Here is a 25291-nt window from a genome sequence, read left to right on the forward strand (position 1 = left end):
AAGTATGCAGCAATTGCCTTTTTTAGAGATTGAATAGTTTGTACAGTCAAAGCTGCGAGTGCAAACACACACACACGCGGATGAAGTGACCGTAGAAATTGCAGCGGAGGCGACCCCACGCTCAAAACGTATGGCCATATGCCAACACTCGCATGTTTGTAAAAGTGAAGCCAGCCAGCACATTACGGGAGACAGGATGCTTAGATAAGGTTCAGATCCTGTGTCTTCAGCATGCATGGATGTGGCCAGACCCACGGCACTACGGGTTTCTTCTCTGAGAGTATGGATCTGCTCAGACCAACAACTTACTGGGAAATTTATTTTTTGTTTACTCCTTTGTTTACTGACAAAAACAAACATTTTTGGTACAAATGTGGAACCATGCTTTATTGACAAAGTCATAAAATTTTGTGAAGGTAAACACTAAGTTATCAAGTGAAAATCATGACTTTAATACCCACAACATGTGACGAAGGTTAAATGAGCATACAGGGATTTATCTGAGTGATGGCTGTTTGACGAACAGCTCTTGAAAATGACCAAATGTTTTTAATTCAATCAAATCAGTACCTCATCCAAATGATATTTTGTCAAGTCAGACATGGCGACCAATGTTTGTAACCAAGTTGCATCCAATTATATGCTTTTGTGGACTTCCAAGCACTGCTGATGTGAATTCAAGCCAATGAGCATGCAGCTTATTGTTTATTCTGACAGTGTTTACTTCAGTATTGTGACAGTGATCTACTGTCCAAGAGAACCAATTCTGATGACCTATTTCCATAATTATGCCACCAAAGCAAAAATTCAAGTTTTTGCCAGGGCAGCAAGACTTGTTTCTGTATGGTCACACACCAGAACAAAGAGAATGATCACCTAGCTCTGCACAGCAGTGTGGACCACAAATGTCCAGTCCTGTCCTTATCAACTGACCATGCCAGTAAATTGAGGACTTTTATGTTTCAAATCTAACACTGACATTAGAAGATATCACTTGCAAAAAGTGAATTTGATTATTTCAGATCTAAAAAACTTGCATTTAACAATTCGCTTTGAAATTCAATGCGTTTGGGGGTTTGTTGGGGTTTTTGTTCAAAAATGAATGTGTATATATCTAAAAAGGAAAAAACAAAAAATTGAAGAGATTTCTTTTTAAATGTCTGGACACTATTTGCTATTATGCCTTCAGTTGGTAGCATGCATCTATTCTGATTTTTCCTTCATCTGACTTAGCTTGATGTGTCTATAGTGTAAAAATACTTTTTAAATGAGCATACAGGGATTCATCTGAGTGTCAGAAGCTTGACCGATAACTCTTGGTAACATTGTGATGGTTTGGTGGTTTTGGTAATGTAGTGATGTTTATGTGGTAGTGGTAAGAGAGTGAAGGGTGGCAATGGTAAGAGTGTAATGGTTGGGTGGTTGTGGTAATATAGTGATGGGTGGTGGTGTTAGCACCACTCCTCTCCTTTCCTGCAGAACACGCACAAACTCTGCCCCTCTCACTGTCACTTGTTCAACACTGCTTTCTGCTTTGACAGCTTGACTTGACAAGCATCAAATGTTTCCTATTGATTTTCCCTGAGGAAGAAAATTAATCCTAAGCTTTTGAATTTTCAGATGAAACCCTGTCAGAATGAAGAGCCTTTTCTTCTCGATAATGAATAGCAAACTGGTCCACATGGAAGGCACATAAAAAGGGCATTTTCCTCCTTTGCTAAAAAGGCAAATACTTTCAACAAGCAGAGGCAGTGGACCCAGTCTGCACATTCACATCACTGTGCTGGTTGATCGTGGATAGGGTGGACATAGGAGATGGATCTCATGTCTGATGATTCATTAGAACATGAAGGTAGTGAAGGTAACGACAAGACAGTGATGAAACTGATAGCAACATTTGATGCTTGTCAAGTCAAGCTGTCAAAGCAGAAAGCAGTGTTGAACAAGTGACAGTGAGAGGGGCAGAGTGTGTGCGTGTGCTGCAGGAAGGGAGAGGAGTGGTGCTAACACCACCACCCATCACTATATTACCACAACCACCCAACCATTACACTCTTACCATTGCCACCCTTCACTTTCTTACCACTACCACAAACATCACTACATTACCAAAACCACCAAACCATCACAATCTTACCTTTGCCACCCTTCACTCTCTTTCAACTACCACCTAAACATCACTACATTACCACAACCACACCACCATTACGATCTTACCACTGCCATCCTTCACTCTCTAACCACTACCACCTAAACATCACTATATTAACACTGCCACCCAAAACATCACTATAACTAACACTGCCACCTTAACATCATTATATCAATGCTGCCACCTACACACCACTACATTACCACAACCACCCCACCATTACACTCTTACCACTGCCATCCTTCACTCTCAAACCACTACCACCTGACCTAAACATCACTATATTAACTCTACCACCTAAACATCACTATAATTAACACTGCCACCTAAACATCACAATGTTAACACCAGCAGTCAATCATCACTGGCTATAGTCCATTTGTTACAGTTCCATCCAAATGTTTGAAGTCCATCAATGTCCCAAGCACCAGCATATGCAATGTTCCCTTTTGCTGTTACTACCTTCCAAACAAGCATTCTTTCAGTGTGGTCACAATACACTGTCCACTACCATCCAAACATGTATTCTTTCACTTTAGTCACAATGCTGTTGTCCTTCTGTGGGGTCTGCTTGTTCTTCATCACCTGTAAACACACAAACCACCACCTCATTTACAACTGACCAACCAAAGACAATCGCAAACAAACAAACAAAAGGAAAACAAATGAAAGTTAAAGGAAAGAAAGGAGATAACAGAACACACAGCCACAACTGTGTGAACTATCCAAGTCACCTTGTGAGCATTTATAGTCTGAGAAACAAGAAACAGGGCTGGGGGAATTGAAGAGCATCAACACTGGAACCTGGATAACATATGTGAATACAGCCCACAGATAATAGTGTGACAACAGTGCATGAATAACACTGGCAACAGTGCAGGGACAACACTGACAACAGTGCAGATAATATCTGTGACAACAGTGCAGGGATAACATCTGTGACAACTGTGGACAACAGTGCAGGGATAACATCTGTGACAACAGTGCAGGGATAATACTGACAATGGTGCAGGGATAACATCTGTGACAACAGTGCAGGGATAACACTGACAACAGTGCAGGGATAACATCTGTGACAACAGTGCAGGGATAACACCTGTGATAACAGTGCAGGATAACATCTGTGACAACAGTGCAGGGATAACACTGACAACAGTGCAGGGATAATATCTGTGACAACAGTGCAGGATAACAACTGTGACAACAGTGCAGGGATAACACTGACAACAGTGCAGGGATAACATTGACAACAGTGCAGGGTCAACATCTGCGACAACAGTGCAGGGATAACATCTGGCAACACTGCAGGGATAACATATCTGACAACATTGCAGAGATAACATATCTGAAATCTGACAACATTGCAGGGATAACATATCTGACAACAGTGCAGGGATAACATCTGTGACCACAGTGCAGGATATCTGTGTACAACAGTGCAGGGATAACACTGACAACAGTGCAGGATAACATATGTGACAACAGTGCAGGGATAACATTGACAACAGTGCAGGGTCAACATCTGCAACAACATTGCAGAGATAATATCTGTGACAACATTGCAGGGATAACACTGACAACAATGCAAGGATAACATCTGTGACAACAGTGCAGGGATAACATATGTGACAACAGTGCAGGGATAACATGTGACAACAGTGCAGGGAAAACATTTGTGACAACAGTGCAGGGATAACATCTGTGACAACAGTGCAGGGAAAACATTTGTGACAACAGTGCAGGGAAAACATGTGACAACAGTGATAACATGTGACAACAATGCAAGGATAACATCTGTGACAACAGTGCAGGGAAAACATTTGTGACAACAGTGCAGGGATAACATGTGACAACAGTGCAGGGATAACATGTGATAACAGTGCAGGGAAAACATCTGTGACAACAGTGCAGGGAAAACATTTGTGACAACAGTGCAGGGATAACATATCTGACAACAGTGCAAGGATAACATGTGTTTTTCATCATTCTAGTAATGGCAGTAACCTGTGGTTTACATTTCCATTTATAAACATGAAATTTACCCAGCAAAATGATCAACTCTAAGATTTTATTAGTAACAAAACCATCTTTGACAACTCCATCTTTAAATGAAGTGATGGCCTAGAAATAATGAGTCTGGTTAGGAAATGAGAGAATATGAGAGCACTGGTTCAATCCCAGAACTCGCCAGTATTTTCTCCCCCTCCACTAGACCTTGAGCAGTGGCCTGGACACTAGTCATTCGGATGAGACGAGAAACCAAGGTCCTACATACAAATTAAAGAAAACTGTCATCTTCTGTATCCATGCAGGGGCTGATGGTTTCATGATACTGAAAAAAAAAACCAGCAAAAAAGACAAATGAGGTCCCGCATGCAGCATGCACTTAGTGCATGTTAAAGAGCCCATGGCAACAAAAGGATGTCCCTGGCAAAATTCCATGGAAAAATCCACTTTGGTAGGAAAACAAATACAACAGCAGACAGGAAAAAAAAGGGGGGGTGGGGGTGGCACTCTCATTGTAGCGATACGCTCTCCCTGGGGAAAGCAGCCCAAATTTCACACAGAGAAATCTGTTGTGACAGAGTAATGCAATGCAATATTGCAATACAATCTTTATTTGACATTATTAACAGTTCACATACACAAAAAGTGACATGCTTTCTATATCTCTACAGTCGTTTTATCTCTTCTAGCCTGAAAACACATATTGATGATGTTTGTTTCATAATCTAATGTTCTGAAGGCTGAACTTAAGTGTAATAATTCATTAAGCTGTTTCATACCAGTCTTCAATGAGACGAGTGAAGAGGAGCTCTAAAGATTCTGAAGTAAAGTTTTCCACACAGATGGAGCTGAATGCAAAAGAGATCATTTACCAAAGGATTCAGTTTTACAGTCAGGAGCAATGAACAAGCGTAATTCAGGACAGGATCCAAGGATGAGTAACCACTATTTGACCAGTTGTATCTTAAAAGTCATCACAAACCACTGAAAGGTTGGTTTCCTAATTGGAGTGGGAAGTCATCACACACAAGAATGTTATGTGAGTGTAGGAAAAATGATATGTCAGAACTTTTGATCATTATGAGGATATCATTGTAATGAGGAGTTATCAGAATTTCTGCTGTACTTGTGAGCACATCAGTCAGCACTGCCTACCTCATATTCGCTGCGTGAGGCTGAGTAGGCAGCTATCAGGGGTCGAATAGGCGTGCCAGAATTGGTCATTGAAGAGTTGAGTTCTGCGGAAGACAGCTGCGGAGTGATGGGGGTTGAACACAAGTCAGCATTCTCTTTGTTAGCCATCACATTCTGAAACAGATCACCACCAAGGTTTGAGAACTGTTCTGGTTTTCTTTCTTATCCCACAGATGGCAGGGACATCCTGTTTTTCCTGCACAAACAGAATTTAGCATCCTGTTTTTCCTTCAGAGCTTCCAACTCCTAACTAGCGTTAAGAAATGATGATGAAGTGTTGCTTACTGTGCCAACTGGACAGAAAGGTTTCCTTTGTATCAGAAATGATCACACTGCCCATGAAGCACATTTAAACTCTGCTGTATATGGCATCTCAGCACAGATGTGCACAATCAAAAACAATCATGGTCTTCCTGTATTTGCAGATGCCAAACACTGTGTGCGACTGGGTCAGTTGAATATATTTACATTCAGACATATGACAATGTTAGTTTAATCATCAATAAGGAAATGGTACATAACCTCCGAGTATGAACATGAATATGGAAATTGTTTGTATCATCATCCATCATTACTGTGTTTGCAACCTGCACTGGTATTTCCTAGCTGAATCCTGCTGAATGCATTTTGTCAGTTCTGTGACCACAGACATAAAACATCACATTTCCTCTTGTCTGTCCAACACTTTCGTGCTATCCAGACAAAAACAGAATGATCATTTACTTTAGTTTATTTTGTACACAGATTACACAATGTTTAATTTGATTATATGACTGGCATGCCTTACAGCAGTTTGCTTGCTGTCATATATCTATCTGACTGGGTCACATCATGAAACTTTGTCACAGTTCATGGGTTTCTGTTTACCTCTGTGTCACAGTTCATATGTTTTTGTTGTTTCCTTTTTGTTGACAAAACACACACACACTCAAAACAAAACAAAACGAAACAAAACAAAACAAAGAAACATAAATTCCATCTGAAAATACAGGCTCCTCTCGAAGTTTTGCTGCCTGTATAACTGAGAAGTGAAAATTACCTTATCAATGCAGGGCAGCACCCCAATCATCATGCGTCCTCCATACACCTTGCCATTTTTACTGAGGGCTTTCTTGGCTTGCAGTTTGGACTGGTAGTGCACATGCATCCAGTTCCCCTCTGCTGAAGCCTGGCCAAACAGCACAGAAACACAGTATGAGATAGGGGTTAATGTTCCTCAGTGTAAAAGACAAAAACCTGGGGTCAGAACAATGGAGAGGGAAGAGGGAGATGGACTTTGTCACTGAACTTTCCAAGTTTTGTTGTTTTTTTAAACCTCTGGCACAGACCAAACATAATTTATTGAGCATTCTAATAGGGATAGAGTGCACCCATTTACCTTTCCAATTTCATACCTTTACTAAAAAAAATTAAAAAAATTTGTCTTTCCAAAATCCATCAGAGTATTATACACTTGCCATAATCAATGTTCTTTCATCCTCAACCAAATGTATCTCATTGACAGTTTGATTTCTTCTCTTTTTAAACCTTATAAAACCATCTTGGCTGCCACTGCTCCTTTCAATCACAAAATTTTTTTTTTAATAAATTCTGTGTCTGGCCAAAATACACAGTTGAATGCAAATAAACTACACCATCTGGAAATCATTGTCATTACTCCTTTTTGACTCACTTGTGTAAACAAAGTGAGTCTATGTTTTAACCTGGTGTTCAGTTGTGTGTGTGTGTGTGTGTGTGTGTGTGTGTGTGTGTCCGTGGTAAACTTTAACATTGCCATTTTCTCTGCAAACACTTTGTCAGATGACACCAAATTTGGCATAAAAATAGGAAAAATTCAGTTCTTTCCAGTCATCTTGTTTAAAACAATATTGCACCTCTGGGATGGGCACAAAAAAATAAAACAAGAGAGGCAAGGCCTTCAAGACTCACTTGTGATACTTTTTTTTTTTTTAAATCTAACCGTTAAATGTGTTCTGTATTTGTTATTATAAAGCTTCGGGTTAAAAGAAAAAGAAAAAAAACCGTCCTAACGGCAGATTCGAACCCTGCGTATTCGGGTGAGAAGAAATTGTCTTACCCATTATACTATCATGGATCCTTAGCTGACGTTCAAAAATATAATATTTAAACATGCTTTTTTAAAGGGCGATAAATCGATTGCGGTATTCACAGTGAGCACGCTGTTTAAATCATATTATTCTGGTGTATCTTGGGCATTCAAAAAATCTTTAACCCCTAGGCTGCCTATATGACGAGATAACTGTCAACGCAAGCATGTACACTTCGCTGCCACAATGACGAGATACCACGTCATCGAAATATTCTGACTTTTCCCTGGTTTGCACTGAGTCCGTTGACAAAAATACTGGTAGCTTTAGCTTGGGGAATCTTTCTAGATTCTATTTATAGCTAGAAACCCCATCTACGTCATGAGCCAGTCCTTTATTTGAACATTTTGGTTGTGTTTGCCTGGCTCCTCTCTTCACTCGCTCAACAAAAAATCAACCAACGCACTAAATCAACCAAGTTTGCTTTCTTTAGCTGTTGCTCAGAAAGAATTGAAGCGTAAATTTGAAGGAGAAGACAGTGATGAACATTGAAAGGATGATCTGACAGAAAATAAAGGGAGCAATCAAGTGACTGGCCAAGATACGACTATCATTGAGTGATGCTGGCTGTACAGCTGTAGCAGCCAACAGAAAGTGACCAAATTATTAGCAGGACACAGTGTGAGCAATTTTCTTGGCACTCAGCCAACGTGGTCTGATAAGAACTGGATGAAGTGACCCTGTGAGAGGGGTGGAGACCGAGGGGGCGTGGTCCCACATCCATATTATCACTTGGAAAAGTCACAGTGCATTGTGTATCTTTTTTTAAATTTTTTTATTGTGGTTGTTCTAGTATAAGTTGTGTGTAGATATTATCCATTTGTCCAGAAAATGTGATATCTTAGTGCAAATTACCAGACTAATGTTTGTAATGAACAAGTTGAAAATGTGACAAAAAACAAAACACTGGTTTCAAAACTACAGCATGTCACTAAAAATATATAAAATTGGAAAACATCATGTGTTTTGTATTCTTTATTCATTTACCTTTCAGAAAATATATACTTTTATGGGTCTTTCTTCAATAACAAAGAGCACAGAATTTTTTGAAAATATATACCCGGTTTTTTTTGGGAAAAAAACTCTGGCAAATAGATTTCACTTATTTTCCTGGCAGCGAAAAGGTTAAACAGAGTTCTCACTGTGAATACCGCAATGGATTTATAGCCCTTAAAGAAGCATGTTTAAATGTTAAATTTTTGAACGTCACTTAAGGAGCCACGATAGTGTATTGGGTAAGACAGTTTCTTCTCACACGAACACACGGGGTTCGAATCTGCCGTCAGAACTTTTTTTTTTTTTAACCTGAAGCTTTATAATAACAAATACAGAACACATTTTAACGATTAGATTTTTTTTTTTTTTAAGTGTATCACAAGATTAGATTTTTTTTTTTTTTAAGTGTATCACAAGTGAGTCATGAAGGCCTTGCTTCTCTTGTTCTTTTTGCAATGACAGCCTTAAAACAATCTGGCTGAACGTCACTGTGTTGCTGACACTTCACCTGAGAGGACCACACTGTTGAAGGTCACTACCAATGAAATGAAATGAAATTATGGTGCTTAGAGCCTCGCCTACCACTAAGGCCATCTCAAGGCTATCGCCGCGTTAATAACTACTACAAGGGTAAAAAGAAAACAAACAATTAAAACGAGTCACCACTTCAAACTTTCCACTCAAAGTTGTTGTTTTTAAACTTCCATAGTTTAAAAACTTGAAATCTGGTTAAAAATGTTCACTTCTTTTAAGAAGTCCATCAGCGCCCACAGAGGGACATCACGAAACAAGGTCATGCAGATCCCAACAGTCAAGGAGCACGTGTTTCATGGTGAGAGGCTCATCACAGGGAATACATCGAGGGGCCTCTTCCCCCTTCAACAAGTAAGAATGAGTAAAAAAAGTGTGCCCTGCATGCAGTCTGCACAGCACAGACTCCTCCTTTCTGTTCTTCACCCCTGAAGGGAGGGTCTCTTTTAGGTCTGGACGGATCTGAAAGAGCTTGTTGTCCGTCTGGGTGTTTCACTCCTCTTGCCAAAGATCCTTAACATAAGTGTTCACCTTCTGCTTCATGTCTGTGTATGGTACAAAGGATCTGGATAATTCTTTCTTTACAGCGTTCCTGGCCAGCAGGTCTGCCCTTTCGTTACCACGAATGCCAACATGTCTGGGAACCCAGGCCAACACAACCTCGTATCCTTTCTTCGTTGCGAGAGTAAAAGTTTCATAAAATACCAGCAGTTTGGGATGAGTGATATTCCTGCAGGCGATCGCCTCCAGGGCTGACAAGGAGTCGGAAAAGATCATAAATCTCTTTTGTTTTGAAGAGAGAACCATTTTTATCGCCAGAACCAGTACGGTCAGTTCCGCAGTGTACACTGATGCGTCAGACAGGATGTGCTCCGTTGAGGGCCGGTCGGGAAAGGCGGGACAGAACGCAGATGCAGCGACTCCGTCCTCTGACTTGGAACCGTCAGTGAAGATTCTTTGAAAAGTGGGAAATTTGTGGCAGAGTTCCGAAAAGTAAGTTCTGTAGGCCAGAGAACTGGTGGAGTCTTTACGGTACGAGGCCAGATCGAATTGGACCTCAGGTGTTTCAAAGGTCCACGGAGGGCTGTCAGGGAACTTGGAGAAATCTGAAATGCCACCGACATCCAGATCAGCATTTTCTATGTGCGGCTGAATGCCCAAGAGGAGGGATGCAGTTTCGGTTGTCTTGAAATTTTTGGTTGAAGGGGTTGTTGAATACAACGTCGTAAGCAGGGTTTGTAGGTTCAGAAAACAATTTCAAGTAATAGTTTAGGGTCAGCTTCAGTCTGCGGTTGGAGAGAGGCGGTTCCCCCGCCTCTGCATATAGGCTGTGCACAAGGGTGGTGCGGAACGCACCTAAGCTGAGACGGAGCCCTTGGTGGTGTATAGGGTCCAACAGTTTCAGGTAAGACGGTTTGGACCGTACCAGGGCTCTGTAGAGGTGCAAAAGAGTTCTCCTATCAGCACCCCAGTCCGTGTGTGCCACCACTCGGATGATGTTCAGGGCTTTTTGACAAGACATTTTCAGCTGTTTGACCAGGCTGAGGAAGTTCAGTTTATGATCAAAAACAAACCCTAAAAATTTGGCTTCCTTGACCGCCGGGATGGTGGATTTTCCCAGACGGATTTCAGGAAATGAAATGAAATGAAATTATGGTGCTTAGAACCTCGCCGACCACTAAGGCCATCTCAAGGCTATCGCCGCGTCAATAACTACTACAAGGATAAAAAAAACAACCAATTAAAACGAGTCACCACTTCAAACTTTCCACTCCAAAGTTAAAAAAAAACTTCCATAGTTTAAAACCTTCAAATCTGGTTAAAAAGGTTCACTTCTTTTAAGAAGTCCATCAGCGCCCATGGAGGGACATCACGAAACAAAGTCTTCAAAGAAACCGCCGTGTAATGTCTGCGTCTAACGTCATGCAGATCCTAACAGTCAAGGAGCACGTGTTTCACGGTGAGAGGCTCGTCACAGGGAATGCATCGAGGGGCCTCCTCCCCCTTCAACAAGTAAGAATGAGTAAAAAAAGTGTGCCCCGTACGCAGTCTGCACAGCACAGACTCCTCCTTTCTGTTCTTCACCCCCGAAGGGAGGGTCTCTTTTAGGTCCGGACGGATCTGGAAGAGCTTGTTGTCCGTCTGGGTGTTCCACTCCTCTTGCCAAAGATCCTTAACATAAGTGTTGACCTTCTGCTTCATGTCTGTATAGGATACCAAGGATCTGGACAATTCTTTCTTTACAGCATTCCTGGCCAGCAGGTCCGCCCTTTCGTTACCACGAATGCCAACATGTCCGGGAACCCAGGCCAACACAACCTCGTATCCTTTCTTCGTTGCGAGAGTAAAAGTTCCATAAAATTCCAGCAGTTTGGGATGAGTGATATTCCTGCAGGCGATCGCCTCCAGGGCTGACAAGGAGTCAGAAAAGATCATGAATCTCTTCTGTTTCGAAGAGAGAACCATTTTTAACCCCAGAACCAGTGCGGTCAGTTCCGCGGTGTACACCGAGCTGTCAGACAGGATGTGTTCCATTGAGGGCCGGTCAGGAAAGGCGGGACAGAACGCAGATGCGGCGACTCCGTCCTCTGACTTGGAACCGTCAGTGAAGATGCTTTGAAAAGTGGGGAATTTGTGGCACAGTTCCGAAAAGTAGGTTCTGTAGGCCAGAGAACTGGTGGTGTCCTTACGGTACGAGGCCAGATCGAATCGGACTTCAGGTGTTGTAAAGGTCCACGGAGGGCTGTCAGGGAACTTAGAGAAATCCGAGATGCCACCGACATCCAGATCGGCCTTTTCTAAGTACGGCTGAATGCGGAGTCCGAGAGGAGGTATGCAGTTTGGGTTGTCTGTAAATTTCTTATCGAAAGGGTTGTTGAATACAGCGTCGTAAGCAGGGTTTGTAGGTTCAGAGAACAATTTCAGATAATAGTTCAGGGTCAGCTTCAGTCTGCGGTTGGAAAGAGGCGGTTCCCCCTCCTCTGCATACAGGCTGTGCACAGGGGTGGTGCGGAAAGCACCTAAGCTGAGACGGAGCCCTTGGTGGTGTACAGGGTCCAACAGTTTCAGATAGGACGGTCTGGCCGAGCCGTATATCACACTTCCATAATCCAGTTTGGACCGGACCAGGGCTCTGTAGAGGTGCAAGAGAGTTCTCTTATCAGCACCCCAGTTCGTGTGTGCCACAACTCGGATGATGTTAAGGGCTTTTTGGCAAGATATTTTCAGCTGTTTAATGTGGCTGAGGAAGTTCAGCTTCTGATCGAAGATGACCCCTAAAAATCTGGCTTCCTTGACCGCCGGGATGGTGGATGTTCCCAGACGGATTTCAGGGTCCGGATAGAACTGGCGAAAATTATGAAAATGGATGCATTCAGTTTTGGAGGATGAAAACGTGAAGCCATTCTCCTCTGCCCAACACTGGACTTTGTTGACGCAGAGCTGAAGCCGTCGCTGGATGCTGGCGTACGTGCTGCCGGTTGCATATAAGGCAAAATCATTCATGAACAGCGAGCTGTCCGATCCTTTCTGAACGGATTGAACGATGTCATTAATTTTGATGCTGAAAAGAGCCGGCGACAGGATGCTCCCTTGCGGGACACCCAGCTCCTGCTCGTGAATGTCGAACAGGGTGGTGCCGACTCTCACCTGGAATTGTCTGTCTTGTAAAAAATTGTGGATGAACTGAGGCAGGTGTCCTCGGAAGCCGAGCTTGTGCAAGTCAGAGAGAATACCAAACTTCCACGTGGTATCGTAAGCTTTCTCCAAGTCAAAAAATATGGCCACCACATGTTGTTTGTTCACGAAAGCATTTCTTACAGTGGTTTCCAGATGAACCAGATGGTCAACGGTAGAGCAATGCTTGCGGAAACCGCACTGTTCTTTCGCCAGAAGGCCGTCGGTCTCTAGTTTCCACATCAGTCTACCGTTGACCATCTTCTCCATCAGTTTGCAGATGCAGCTGGTCAGTGCTATTGGGCGGTAGTTGGAGGGGTTCGAGGGGTCTTTTCCCGGTTTCGGCAGCGGGATTATGAGGGCTTTCCGCCAGGAGGGTGGAAAGAAGCCTGTGACCCAGATGTGGTTATAAACTTTAAGCAGGGTGTCCAGACAGGTTTGGGGAAGGTGCTTTAGGAGTTTATAATGGACCTCGTCCATTCCTGGACAGGAATCTGTACAGGTCTGAAGGGCAGATTTAAGTTCGTTCATTGTGAAAGGAAGGTTGTAATTCTGTGTTGTCGGAAAAGAAGTTACATGGTGTTTTTTCTGACAGGTTTTTGGTTTTAAGAAAGCGAGCAGATTTGTTAGCAGATCTCGAGTTCTGTTCTACTGTGGAGGCAAGCAAATTGGCAACTGCTTTCTTCTCTGTGACCAGAGCGTCTGAAAGTTTAAGATGGTGAAAGGTCGGGCATACGTTTTTGCCCTTAATTCTTTTTAAAACCCTCCACACTTTCTTCTTGGGTGTGTTGGAGGTTAAGGAAGAGCAAAAAATCTCTCCATGACTTCCTCTGGCTCTTTTTAAAAACATACCTGGCTTTCGCCCTCAGCTGTTGATGGGTTCGAACGCTATCGGTCTCCGGTCTCCGAAAGACGCGTCGCTGCGCTCTCTTCCGAGACTTGCGGGCCTCCCGACATTCCGCGTTGAACCAGGGCGTTCTAGGGACCTGAGGCTTGGAGGCAGACGATGGGACTGCTGCTTTGGCGCAATCTAAAACGATCCGAGTCAGAGCGTCAGCAGGGTCCTTGCTTTTCAATACTGTTTCTTCCTGCAGCTCCGCTCTTATCTTGGTGGTAAAAAAACTCCAGTCTGCTTTGTCGTAATACAGGCGGTCAGGCAGAAAGTCACCTTCTCCATCTGTGGGGCGGAGGACGACAGGAAAGTGGTCACTCCCGTGCAGATCGTCGTGCACTTTCCACTCGTAGTCCAGGACCAACGATGGATCGCAGACCGACAGATCTAAACACGAGAGCTTTCCAGAGGACAGATGCAGGTAAGTGGGAGACTTGTCGTTAAGACAGCACAAGTCCATGTCTGAAAGAAGGTTTTCCAAGAGAAGACCTCGGGCTGATGTCATCTCACTTCCCCAGAGCGGGGAGTGTCCATTGAAGTCGCCCAACAGTAAAAACGGACGTGGGAGCTGGTCGACCAGGTTCATGAGGTCCTGCCTCAGAACGCGGATAGAAGGAGGAAGATAGAGAGAGCAGACAGTGATGGTTTTCTCAAGCGTGACTCTGACTGCCACCGCCTGTAAAGGGGTGCTTAAAAGAACTGTACTGTATAAAAGGGACTTACGGATAAAAAGAGCGACACCTCCCGTCAATCCCTCTTGCTTCGGTTGAGCAGGTTTAAAAATGGAGTTAAAACCAGAGAGAGATAAAACCTTACCATCTCTTTGCAGAGTCTCCTGCAGCGCCAGCACTGAAGGTTTCAAGGCATGACAAAGCAGCTGGAGTTCCTGGAAATTGGCGTAAAACCCACGGATGTTCCAATGGATCACTGCCATAAGAAAGGTTAAAATAAAATAAAAAAAGCAGCAGCCTAATCCATCACTACCCTCTGCTCCTCTGCTTGCGGTGGCTCAAGGTCGGCCAAGACCGCATATCTGTTTTTAGAGCTTAAAATTCTGTCTGATTCCGACCAAGCCGGAATATCCACCACCTCGGCTCTTCCCGACCCCGCCGAGGCCACAACCCTCCCCTCCTTGAGTTTTGGAGGTACGGTGGGTTTCTGGGCACTCCCGCCAGCCCGAGGGGCAGGCAGACGAGAGGCGGGACAAGGGGGGCCGGAGGGTGGGGGGGGGGACAGGAGGCGGACACCGTGCCTCCGCCCGAGGCTTTCCGCTCCAGCCCAGCAGCCTCTGAGGACCGCCGTACAGGATAGGAAGGGGTGGACACAGCGCCTCCACCCAAGGCCAATGGTTCTATCAAGGTAGGCACGTCGTCCGTCTGTGTCTCTGTGGACGTCGTCTGGATCGCAACGTCTACCTTCCTGGTTCTGATGACAGAAGCATAAGACGCCTTAGGCAATGCGGCCTCCACTTGTTTACGTGCCTCAAAGAAAGAAATTTTCTTCTCCGTCTTCACCTTCTGGATTTCTTTTTCTTTTCTCCAGGCGGGGCAGTCTTTTGATGAGGACAGGTGGCCGCCTCCGCAGTTCGCACAACGGGCTGGACTGACGCATTCGCCCTGGTGCGCCGCCTTTGAACAGGTGCCACACGCCTCTTCCTCCTTGCAGCGGTCCCACACGTGTCCAAATTTCTGGCACTTGAAACATCGTAGAGGGGACGGCACGTACAGACTTACGTTCACCTGCAGGTATCCGACTTGTATGTCCTTGGGGACATTCGGGCAGCAGAAGGTGAGGAAAAATGTGTTGGTCAGGACTCCTCTCAACTCCGGGCATCTGATAACCCCCTTCGAACAGTTCAGTCCTTTGTGAGGGGAAACCTTCACCGCCCTATCCACAAAAGTGGTCGCTTTAAGCAGAAGCTGTGTCTGCCTTTTTGACGCTGTCTCCACCAGAAATGCTCCGCTCCTCAGCCTCTTGACAGATTTCAGTGAGCCTGCCAGACATTGAAAGCCCTTCTGGATAGCGAAGGGGCTGAGAGCCGATAAGGGCTTGTCGTCATCAGTGCCCTCCACCACAAGCCACGACAGCCAAAATCCAGAGGTCTCACCGACCTCCGAATCAGAGTCAGAATCGTCAGTTCCTGGTCTCCTCCTTTTCCCAAGTTTAGGGGGATGTATTTGGTTGGAAGCCATGGTTTTTATAATCGTTAATTCATCCCTCCCTTACCCACCCACCATGGAGTCCAACTTAGGAGCCAGGGTCAAGGGAACACCAGCTTGACCCCTTCCAGATTTCGGGAGGGATATACGACTAACAGTTTAGCTCCAACGTGTTCCCCCCCCCCCCGATCATGCCCAGCTCCCGGGGACAGAGAACCAAGCACTACGGGGATTATCCTCGTTAGTCTCCAAACAGCCAGTCTTGACCCAGCCCCATGAAGGGGTAGCTGATTGACACACATGGGCCAATGTGTGCCACCTGTCTTAGGAGAGGTCCAAGCCAAAGGGATGTGTTGAGAGCAGCGTGCTCTCTCAATCCCCAGGATCTCATTCCCCTCCATCACAGGTCGCGCTGCATGGCAAACACGGCGGGCCTGAAGAAGGCCACAGAGAAAAAAGAATGTGGAAAAGAAGGCTTGATGGGGAGCTGAGGACAGAAAAGAGGCGGTAAAAAGAAGAATAGAGAATAGCGAAAGGGACAGTGGGTCACTTTTAGTTTGGGCCTCACTCATGACCTGTTCGGCATGGGAAGCCCTATCAGGGGCATCAGTACGAAAACCACCACTTATTCAGCCTGAACAGCTACAATGGCTATGTAGGCTGTCAATTAAGACCTGGGACTAGAGCAGTAAACCCCCAGAAGCACTGATGCCCCCGCCGACATAGCTCGCTCAATCACTGGCCACTAAGCCTCCCGACCACAAGGTAGTGACGCCCAGGGAGGGGGTCAAGGGAACACCAACTTGACCCCCTCCAGGTTTCGGGAGGGTCACTACCAATAAACTGCAGCAAACTGGAGTTACACAGTTAAGGTACTTTTGTGAACCCCCATCAACAAGACACAGCATTACGACCCATGACCAGATGATGCAAATTTAATCTGTGCTGGGCCATAAAACTCATCATTCCATATGGCTGGCCATTCAATGGTGGTGCACGAAATGTGGATATGCTTAAATTCAACTCACTGATGGCTCTGGCCTTGTGAAAAAAGAGGCTGGACAGTGTGTACAGTTGGAAACAGCTGGAAAGAAAAGTTTCAAAACCTAAAGCATATCAGAGATGCGTGTGTGTGTGTGTGTGCATCTCATGGGAGGGCAGTGAGGGGGCCCTTGCCACTGACTGCAGCGCCTGGCAACTGGCTGTCCACAAGAGAGTTCTGGCATTTAAGGAGAGAGAGAAGACAAGACAAATCATCCGCTATTGCCTGCCAAAAGTGCAGACGCATTTGTGTGTCTGCCTTTGGGATGCATCCTAATCTACAGAATAACTGATGTCTTCATCTTTCACGATGGACTTCCATGATGGTGTGGGCCAGAAATGAGGAATGCCAAATACAGCTGGTCTTTCACACCAAGAAATATGTCTAATGATGCCAGGCTGGAATGGCTTTGTCCGGTTTCATCATTTTACATTCAACATTATTGGGCCGCCAAGCCCGAGTCAAGATTCAGGGCCAGAAGAGCAAGAAGGTGCTGAGACAGGGAGTACCACAAGTAGGAGTCCTTTCGCCAACATTGTTCCTCATCTTCATAGATGACATCGTCAGAGAACTGCCGAGAGGGGTCAGAGGAGCAATCTACGCAGATGACCTGGTACTCTGGTGCTCTGAAGAGTACACCACTACAGCACAGGTACGCCTCCAGACTGCGCTCAACAAGATCAGCAACTGGACCAAGGAATGGCTTGTCTCTGTCAACTCAAGCAAAACAACCTACACAGTCTTCAGCCTATCCAGCAAGAAGCAAGAGTCGAAACTGACACTGAACAACCAAAGGCTTGCAGAGGAACCCACACCTACCTACCTGGGAGTGACCTCTGACCGCAGGCTCACTTGGAAACAGCAGATCACCAGATGCTGTAGCAGGGCCAAGATGAGACTGGCGATCATGAAGAAACTCGCAGGGACGTATCCTAAAGAGACTCTATACAGGGAGAGTCCGACCTGTCGTTGAGTACGGGACATCAGCATGGGCATCAGCTGCAAAGTCTAACCTTGACTATCTCAACAAAATACAGAACCAAGCTCAGCGTGTCATAACTGGCACCCGATCCTGAAGATGGAGGAGACCACTGGGCTACAGTCATCAGAGGACAGAAGGGACACAAAGATCCTCATCCAGGCAGCAAAATTCAAACGCCTTGAAAACCATCCAATGAACAACAGAATGAGCAGACCCACCAAGAGCCGGCTGAAAAGAGGCAGCTTCATCCACCAGTCAAGACGCCTTGAAAGACAAACCCCAGTCTTGATGGAACACGAAGCAAAGGCTATCCCGGCAAATGTCACCCACCCATCTTGGAAGAGGCAGGTGTTCTCAACAGTCGTCACCAGCATTCCCAGAGTGGAGAAGAGAGGAACACAGTCAGACACTCAAAGGAAGGCCCTGGCCATGGAGTACATCTGCAACCAGTACCCCTAGGAAGACTGGACCCATGTCTTTACAGATGGCTCTGCCACAGAAGCAACGAGGGATGGTGGAGCTGGAATCTTCCTCCGATACAAAGATGAAGAGATTGCAATCCCAACAGGAAAATACTCCACCAACCTCCAAGCTGAGCGAGAAGCCCTCTGTGAGGCAATCACAACAGTCTCGCAGAACTCCGCAAGAACAACAGGGCAGGTGGTGGTGTTCTCAGATGCTCTCTCCGTGCTCCAAGCCCTCAAGAACTCGCGCTGCAAAGAACAGAACCATCTCACTTCAGCCCTTGTTGCCCTGAGTGCCACAGTGGAGAAAGTGGTGATACAATGGGTACCAGCACACTGTGGCATCAGAGGCAACAAAAAAGTGGACATTCTGGCAAAAAACGGTGCACAGAAGGAGCAGGCCAACAAACTGGTGTCATACAATGAAATCAAGACAATCATCAAGGCACAGCAAGGAATAAAGTAGCGCCTCCAGCACCCCAAATATAAACCAGAAGACAGATACCATTTGCTGGAATGACAGGAACAGGTCAAGATCTTCCGCCTGAGGACTGGACACAACCGCCTGCTCCACCACATGCACACAAAATTTGGCATTGGACAGAGTGGAGAGTGCCCTTGTGGTGAGGGACCAATGACAACCGACCACATCCTTCAAGACTGTAGGACGCATGCAGTATCCAGGAGGAAGTACTGGCCAACACCGACAGCAGTGGAAGCCAAACTGTACAGCACCCTGGAGGAGCTGCGATGGACGGCAGCCTTCATCGAGGACACCGGGCTGCTCATCTAATGGGAGGCGAACAAGGAAGAAGAAATTGGGCCTTTTCCGCCTTCATAAACCATTGATTTCCATCGGAGGTGGGTTTTTCAGCCCATGGCCAGCTGCTACCCAGAGTCAAGTTTACTATGGGCTTAATGGTGAGACTAGCACCACATAGTTAAGTATCACCCACTTCATGGATGCATCTTAAAATGTGTTGCTCAAATTTCCTAGCCAGCACAGCAAGTGTCTGTATATTTTGGGCCTGGCTATGACAGGGATATCATTATGAAACGAAAGGTACAGGCACACTGCTGCGAACAAAATCACTGGGTATGCACAACAGAAACAGGCTGCAAAGAGCTTACCTGACCTACTGTGGAAGATAACTCAACTGAGGAAATGCGTGCGTACCTACCAATATCAATTGTCCTTGACAACACACTGTCCATGCAAAAAATTATCAGTCTGACATGTCAATCCTGCTACTGTTAATTGCGGCGCATCAGTTCCGTCTGGAAATATCTGTCCACAGACGCAACTCTAGACTTGTCGTTTCTCTTTCTCTCTCGCCTTGACTACTGTAACTCTCAATTGTCTGGTTTGTGTGCTTCAGCCATTCAGGCCCTTCAGCCCATACAAAACTCTGCTGCCCGACTCATTCTCAGAAAGAAAAGATCTGAGCACATCACTCCTCTTTTGCAACATCTCCACTGGCTACCTGTCTCACACAGAATAAAGTACAAGATCAGCACTCTATGTTATAAATGTATTCACAAATCTACCCCTTCCTATCTCTGTGGCTGCCTTCACCTCTACACTCCATCTCGCTCTCTACGATCGGCTTCAGATCCACTCTGTTTACGCATACCCTGATTCAGACACTCAACTGTTGGCCATCGTTCTTTCTCTGTCTCTGGACTTTGCTTATGGAATGAACTTCCTCTTTCTCTTTGTCAGGTCTCCGCACTCAGCTCTTTCAAGTCTGGTCATAAAACCCATCTCTTCCCAATATAGCCTCCCTTCCCTGCCTCTTCCTTGTCTTCAGTTTTTCCAGTTTTAGAGTTATGCATGCATGTGAATGACTGGTGCAAAAGCATTTGATTTGTCTCTGCACGAGATTCAGCACTATATAAATATAATTATAATCAATATTGATTATGATGGGGATGAAGCGTCAGCCACATCTGTGGTGCTATTGGTCCTCTGATCCTCGCTTCAGAGATTCATGGATCAGTAGTGTTATGCCAAAAACATGCCTCTTCAAGCTATCACAGTCAAAACATCGCACAACAGTAGCAGAACAGCTGTCACCATCCACTGTGCACACCTGTAGTTTTTGAGGACATCTGTGACACCAAAAATTGACAAAAAAATGTTTGAGGCTCCGCAGAAAAGACATAGGTGGAATGACAGGCAAGACAGAAGAAGAGGAGACGACAGAGAGAAAAGAACAAAGCCAGAAACAGGGTAACAGAAGAAAGGAAAATTCTAGCACTTCATTTTAATTTCCAGATTGCTGGAAAACTGTTCACACTGAGAGACACAAACAACTCTAGGGGAGACATCCGCTTTTTATTTTCAGTCATTTATCTATTCTGGAATAGAGCACACTGCTACAGGAGGTTGTCACAGCCGAGTCTTTAGACTGTTTCAAATCCAGACTGGCCTTGTGCCGATGACTCAACATTGTGCCTATGATTCAACAAACTAAGTAAATTTCAAACCTTCTACCAACCCCCTTTCCAGCCCAGTTAAATCGTACTTTACAGGAACCTCTCACATAACTACAGTTTCATCAGCATACTGATGTCGGAAGTCACACCAAAGAAGTATTTCCAGTGTGTCTCTGAAAAACGTGATGACGCAAGCTATTTTTAGCATAGATGATTTGGAAGCATTGTAATTTGCACTGCAAAAATACCTCAGGAGGTGGCAGACAAACCCAAAAAGATTTATAGAGGGTGATCCTACTTCGTAGCATTAACTTCTGTGTCTCTGCATTAATGATGAACTGTTGAGGGGTGCCCTACAGTTTAAAGACCAAAAGTGCACACTGAGGCGCTTACAATAAGGATAAATTGGAAAACATCTGAGAAAATGTTATCATAACAGAAATCAATCAGATCACACACTTGCCTGTGGTGAATGCACTATTTACATACCAATATCATACCTGCTATGAAGAATAACATACTTGCTACAATCCAAGTTAATTACCTCTCTCCCTTTTCAAAAATCAAAAACATTCCACTTACTACATGTTTGAGGATGTTTCCATACTGTGAAAACTGCTGCAGAATAAAACTGATTGCTCCTGGTGGAAAACTGAAACAAACACATTAATGATTGATACAATTGAGAATAGTTATATAGAGTTCAACAACTGAAAACAGCTGATTGCAGAGTTCAATGTGATAACAACACAGTGTTTAGTAGAACTGAGAGTTCAATGTGGTTGATGCATATTGTTTAATATTATCAAAGACAATTTACCTTTGGATCTTACTCTCAGACCCACTGGACAACTTTTTAAATAGTCTCAAGAAAATGTGTTTATCTGACTGGAAAAACAAGACAAAATTAGCAGGAAAACATCTGTAAAAAGTGTAAAGAATGGAGGTCTAAATATACCTGATATAAAGAGATATATTAAGGCATTAAAAATTACGTGGCTAAGAAAATTTGGAGCAACAAGGCACAAGTGCAAATCCATATGTAATGAATTACATCCCTTTTTAAGTACTACTGATAACCATGGTCCCAATTATGCGTTGAAAGGTAACACAAACAATAAATTTTGGACTGATACATTCAAAGCTTTTTTTTTTTTTAATGGTGTAAAACTAAAAACACCAATGGAGCTCCTTGCCAAACCTGTTTTCTATCTAGTAGTACACAAGTACGGAAAAATCTAATCATGTTAAAAGCTGGATACAGAAGGAAATCTACTGTATTTCACATTTTATAAAACATAAGACATTTCATAACATTAGATGAATTCAGTAAGAAATATAATATGAATGTCAACTTCATGGTCTTCAATAGTTGTGAAATGTCAATTAAGGAATATATAAAACAGTGTGGGCTTACATTTACAAATAATTGTCTAAATGTTAAGTGTGCAGCACTGAAGATTTTTTATTGTGTGAACAAAAGTACTCATCCATACTCTGACATCTTGACACCAGATAAAGATATGCCATAGGGCTGCAGTAAGTGCTTACACAAAGTTGGTGGAAATATTATGTGGGATACATCTCATGTATCATATCAATGGAACTGATATGATTCTGAAAGAAATGGATGTTATACGAATGGCAATTGTAAATTATATCTTGAATCAAAAGAAAGCATTGAACATATCTTTTTTACATGCCCTCACTCTTGACGTTTTTTGGAATGAAGTTGAAGAACTGCTTAAGTCAAAATGCATCAAATGCACCAATATCATTTAACACAAAATCTGATATTGTTCAGTGTGGATCAAAATGTAAAGGCTGATTTAGTGGCTGATTTAATTATTCTCCTTGGTAAAAGATTTATTTACAAGTGTAAATTGGATAAATGCTTGGCAACTATTTAATCTTCGAAAGTTATATCACTGTAAGATAAAATATAGAAGAATATAATGTGAAAATAAACTGCACACAGCAAGAATTTAAAACAAAGTGGTTGCCAGATATATCTGATAAAACATGAAACCACAAGATCCTGCAGAAAATATATTCCCATGTCACAGAAAGATACACATTTTATGCTACCTTGATATGTTCATTAATATATTAACTATTTGCAGCAAATATCAACCATTTCAGTTGTTTCAATTGTGTACACCTCTAGTGTATTGTTATTGTATGACCCACAGTGGGGGACATTTGCTAACCAGACGAAATCCTTCTCATGGTGTACCCTTTCCCCAGCACATGAACTGTTCTTTGTGTCCCTTCTATAATATTTACAGGCTTTCCAAAAAAAAAAAAAATTCTTCTCTATTCTTCTTCTTGTTTTCTTTTCTATGTATACATACATGTACCTTTATATATCATAAGTATTTGTACCTTCAACATTTGTACCAGTTGTGTGTGTGTGTTTGTGTGTCTGTGGTAAACTTTACCATTGTCATTTTCTCAGGAATTACTTTGTCTGCCATTACAAAATTTGGACTGAAAATAGTGGGAGGAAAAAACTTCACAGTCTTACCAATAATAGGTTGTAAGTCTTCCAGATTAAGCTGTATTTCCAGATCATGAATGGTTTATTTTGTTGAGGATATGGATTCAGAAAATGGTTGGGTTTGGAGACAGCATAACCTCATTAGCCATCTGCTTGAGGTGATGGCAACATCTCCTTTACCAAGGACTTTAAAGAATTTCTTTAATGTCCGAGATATACCAAAAATAACATGACTGAAACAGTGTCATCACCTTTAATACTGTAACTGATTTATCATACAAACAAAATGTTTAAGTGTTAATTTTTGAATGTCACTGACATTTTAATTTCTTCTTTTTTAAACACACATATATACTTCTTTTTTTCTTAAGTGAGTCTTGAAGGCCTTGCCTCTCTTGTTAAAATACAGAATTCCTCCTCCAGACTGATCAGTGGCAGTTTCTGGTCATGTAATATCAACTGAAAATAATTGTTGAACAAGTGGTAAGAGCAAAATGTTTGAACAACTGACAATAGTTGTTCCATGTGATAACAGCTCAGCTTCTGGTACAAGTTAAAATAGAATTCAATATGATAACAAACACAACAATAGCTGGCATTTATTTTTAGAATTCAAAAAGTCACAATACACTGCAAAACCATGCTTCACCAACAATACTTGTTTGCATTGACAGCAAAGCAGTCCTATCATAACTTACCCAAACACAGTGACCCATGTTTCATCCAGGACATCATCTGAACGCAAAGATTCTCTGAAACAAAAGCATGCAGATGTGATTTTAAAATGGTTCTTTTGATAAGACTAGTAGTACACAAGATTATAGGAACTGCAAATTAAAAAATCAAACGACAGAAAATGAGAAATACAGTTTTTACAATATGCGTACAAAGTCTATTTGGCTTTTTTCCCCACACTGTGCAACAACAGACTTATGGTCTTCTCTATTCACCCCCCTCCCCCCACCCCTCCCTTTTTTGGGGGAGGCTGCACATTATCCATGCCATCAGTGGCACTACCCCTGTGCTGTTTTTTGGCTGCACATTATCCATGCCAGGTCAGTGACACTACCCCAGTGCTGCTCATCTCATGTCCTCCACACACAGCCACACCAAGGTTTGCACCAGTCCCAGTGCCAGCAGTCCACAGAGAGCTAGCAATGTGTTTTGTATTCTTTTTTCATTTACCTTATAGAAAATATATACTTTTTATGGGTCTCTATCCAATAACAAAGCCCACAGAATATTTTTTAAATATGTGACGAGGCACACGAAAACCCGGCTTAAGTCTTAGGTATGTACAAAAACATGACATCAGGGTCAAAATAATAAAAATCATGAATTTTTTTTTACAAATACACATTTTTGTCTCATCTTTGCTGTCAGTATGCATTTTAGAATAAATCTGCCTGGAAATGTACTACTTTTAAAATTTTCAGGTGCATACCTGATAAAACCATGTGAAAAATACTGCACTCTTCTGCCGTATTTCAGTTGCAAGCTGAAAGTGACAAAGATGGGGAAATTCCGGCCTGCAAAGTAACAATATGGAAATGAGCAGAGAACAAGCACAGGTAGTCTCCCCTTGAGCCTTCTAAATCATGTTGGAGTATGAACATAGTACATTTTTCGCTAGCTTTTCACTCACTACCCTTGTAGAATTGCGTGTTTAGCCTGGTCACATCGATTCTTCGAATTTAGCCACATTTCCAGTTAAATGTTTGCAAGACTGATAAGTCTACTGAAAGTTCAGGCTTCCTACCATATATTGTAACTGATAGGGTTTCATTCTACAGTGTGTGTGACTCAATGATTCCAATAAAGACATGTGCCTCCACTGATCTGAAAATAGATCAGTGCGTGTGTGTGCCATACGTGAACCCTGAAAAGCAATCATGATTTCAAATAGCAGCATGCCGTCCAACGCTGTTTCTGTGTCCTGTACATGCTAGAGAATGAGTGGGGGAATAGAGAGAAAGCAACATTCTTTGATGTGTTGTCGCCGACCACAGCTGTTGTGACTCTACTGCCAGCATATCTGACTGCACATTTGGGAAATAAAAATACCAGGGCCACATTGAATTCATCTGTCCAGATAACAAAAGGCATGGTTCTCATCTGCTCTGTGTTTTGATCCAACAAACTCTTTTGCC

General features: G+C 43.4%; 1 protein-coding gene across 4 annotated transcripts in view; it reads right to left on the minus strand.

Annotated features, from left to right (window-relative positions):
* Positions 1-2055: 2055 nt before the first annotated feature.
* LOC143301093 (nucleoporin NUP35-like) overlaps positions 2056-25291 on the minus strand; it is a 66478-nt gene continuing 43242 nt past the window's right edge. For 3 of the 4 annotated variants that reach the window (XM_076615110.1, XM_076615108.1, XM_076615109.1), the window contains exons 7-11: positions 23840-23893; positions 21224-21293; positions 6393-6521; positions 5315-5467; positions 2057-2737 (exon numbers count right to left, since the gene is read on the minus strand). In XM_076615110.1, coding sequence (XP_076471225.1) covers positions 2660-2737; positions 5315-5467; positions 6393-6521; positions 21224-21293; positions 23840-23893 — 484 coding nt within the window. In that variant the 3' untranslated portion in view covers positions 2057-2659. Of the gene's footprint in view, positions 2738-5314; positions 5468-6392; positions 6522-21223; positions 21294-23839; positions 23894-25291 lie in introns of all 4 variants that reach the window. The other variant, XM_076615106.1, reaches the window with a different exon arrangement.

Source organism: Babylonia areolata, chromosome 27, assembly GCF_041734735.1.
Source record: "Babylonia areolata isolate BAREFJ2019XMU chromosome 27, ASM4173473v1, whole genome shotgun sequence".
Taxonomy (NCBI): Eukaryota; Metazoa; Mollusca; class Gastropoda; order Neogastropoda; family Buccinidae; genus Babylonia; species Babylonia areolata.